This window comes from Oratosquilla oratoria, chromosome 34 (assembly GCF_046742065.1).
Source record: "Oratosquilla oratoria isolate Oo_2021 chromosome 34, ASM4674206v1, whole genome shotgun sequence".
NCBI lineage: Eukaryota > Metazoa > Arthropoda > Malacostraca > Stomatopoda > Squillidae > Oratosquilla > Oratosquilla oratoria.
The window spans coordinates 24137170-24139669 of NC_134810.1; the positions used below are offsets into that span (position 1 = coordinate 24137170).

The 2500-nt window shown below is 41.3% G+C and overlaps 1 protein-coding gene across 2 annotated transcripts in view; it reads left to right on the forward strand.

Annotated features, from left to right (window-relative positions):
* LOC143018115 (uncharacterized) overlaps positions 1 to 2500 on the forward strand; it is a 494912-nt gene that overhangs the window by 629 nt on the left and 491783 nt on the right. For both annotated transcript variants that reach the window (XM_076173237.1, XM_076173238.1), the window contains exon 2: positions 1 to 1461. This exon is cut by the window's left edge and continues 43 nt beyond it. In XM_076173237.1, coding sequence (XP_076029352.1) covers positions 163 to 1461 — 1299 coding nt within the window. In that variant the 5' untranslated portion in view covers positions 1 to 162. The remainder of the gene's footprint in view (positions 1462 to 2500) is intronic.

Consider the following 2500-nt stretch of genomic DNA (forward strand, 5'->3'; position numbering starts at 1 on the left):
TCGTAACTAGTGGCCTTATGATGCAGAAAAGCATTCGTTGAGTAAGGCCTTAAAGCAAAATCTGTAAGACTTGCGGCGAAGAGTTGACAGAGACTCGTGAGACAGCTAGATGTCATTGAGTCTCAACTTCTTCCGGCAGATCCTCCAACGGGGTTTCCTTCGATGGACACCATGAAGAAGCGAGCACAAAGACCTGTGTCCATGGATCTCAGTATCATATCAGAGGAGGATCTTGCGAACATCGACGACGAAGTCCTGTCTCCTTTGTCTGGGCCTCTTTTGAAAGCAAAGTTAAAGTCCAGATCCAGGTCCTTCAGCGAGATCGATAGTGAGAACGTAGAGCTCAGAGACCTTCAGGAGCTTCCTGAAGGAGGAGGTCATGAAACGAATTCTCTTAGTACTTGGTATTTAAAATACGAGGGGTTATCTAAGGAGTTGGTAGTTAATGGAAGAAACGAAGGAGAGATGGAAGAGGAGGAAGAGAGTGAATCCACGGGTGAAGAATTTGTGGATGCCCTCTCAGAATCGTTAGAGAGCATGGACGAAGTGGATGGGGGAAACGTTAAGAATTTTTTTAGCCACAGGCTCTCCATGAAGTCCGTAAAGAAGAAACATAAACCTCGACGCACAAATTCACTCCCTCCTAACACCTCTTTTAGCTCCGAGGCTGAAGACCCGCAAGATTCGAAAATTTCGATTTTTTCCACGACCTCCGAAGTTGCTACAGATCCCTCCAGCGCTGTTCTCACGAGGATATCTCCATTGTCAGAGAGTTCTGCTCTTCCAGTGACCTTGGGGTTGGAGTCTTCTTCGGAGACGCCTCCATCAAGACAAAAGTCTGTTCTTCCAGAGACCTCGGGAGCATCTCCGCTGTCAAAGGGGTCGATCCTTACAGAGATCTTTGGGTATAGCACTTCTTCAAATGCTTCTCCATCGGGTCAGGGTTCTACCCTTCCCCTGAACCTTGGGTTCGGGGCTCCTTCAGAGTCACCGCCATCGGTCCAGGATCCTATCCTTGAAGTGGCCTTGGGGTCTTCTTCTTCGGAATCCGATGATCCTACTGAAACTCGTCGTCCGACTTCGTTGGGTCTAACTCAGAGCAATCCCAACAGTCCAGCTCTTCTGAAGACCCGGAAGTCGTACCAGAGGTTCCCGAGCCAAAACGACGTTGGTGTCACGAAATTCATGGACGGAAAAGTAGGCGATCGAGATCTCGCGGACTTCAGAATCGATGACGAAGGGAAAGTCGTGGTGTCGTCCCCGTCAACGACCCCAAGAGGATCCCGAAAGGAGAAGCAAGGAGGGTCCAAGATGGTGAAGTATAAGAAGAAGTTGATTCCCATTATCAACAGGTTTTCTTCGAATCTGAAGAGGGCCGTCTCTGAGAAAGACTTGTTGAAGGTCCTCGACTTCTCTGTCCTCGATGGACCGATAACCGTCTCTCCATGTGACAGCGCGAAGGTAAAATAAATAAATAAACGAATAGTAAATAAATGAATAAATGAATAGATAAATAAATAGATAAATAAATAAATATATAAAAAATAAAATCAGCGTTGTCTGTGTTTTTGTTAGTAGATACCCATGTGCTATATCATGTTGGAATACTTTTCACCAATACACTTGTATGGCAGTGTTAAAACGGACCATAACAAGGCTAAGTGCAAAATGAATAAACAAATGAATAAATATATATTAAGCTTAGGCGTTTATTTTAATGAATGTTAAAACTTCGAGCTGTGGGACATTTAATTACATTCACTACAAGTTTATTCCATTTAATGACAACGCTTGGTGGAATTGTTTCTGTCTATATATATATATATATATATATATATATATATATATATATATATATATATGTTAAATCTGCGTGTAGTTTTTTTTACTGTTTGTGAACAAAGTAACGTGATATTGCATTTTATTTAAACATAGGAGTAATATACAGACATTAATCCATAATTATCATTATCATTATCATTATATCTATTGATGAATATATAAATAAGGTTTTTTCTTTTTTTGAATAAAGTTGCCTGAAGACAGACAGAATAGAATACGTGTCGAATAGGGAATTTGAAAAAATATATATATATTTTTTCCAGTACATCAGATTCCAGGGGATTTCCCATGGCTGAATAAAAACACCTGGCGGCAGACAAAATAGATATACAAATCAGGAAGCTTATCACACGAATGAATTCATATATGTGTTCCTACTGAAACTTTACTTGATATCGGCAACATGAAAACAATATATCCTCTTTTCTCTTTACTTTCTTCAATACTCGTCAGTCTCTCTCCTCTCGTCATCCTTTTCTCTCTCTTCCTCTTCTTTCCGTCTTTCCTTCCTTCCCTACCTCCCTTCTTACCCTCTTCCATTCTTCTCTATCTCTCCGTTCCTCCTTTCCTTCTTTCCCTCCTTTCCCTCCTTCCTTGCTTCGTTACTTGCTCCTCTTTCCCGGAACAATTTTCTAGCTCTCAAATTTTTATCAACATC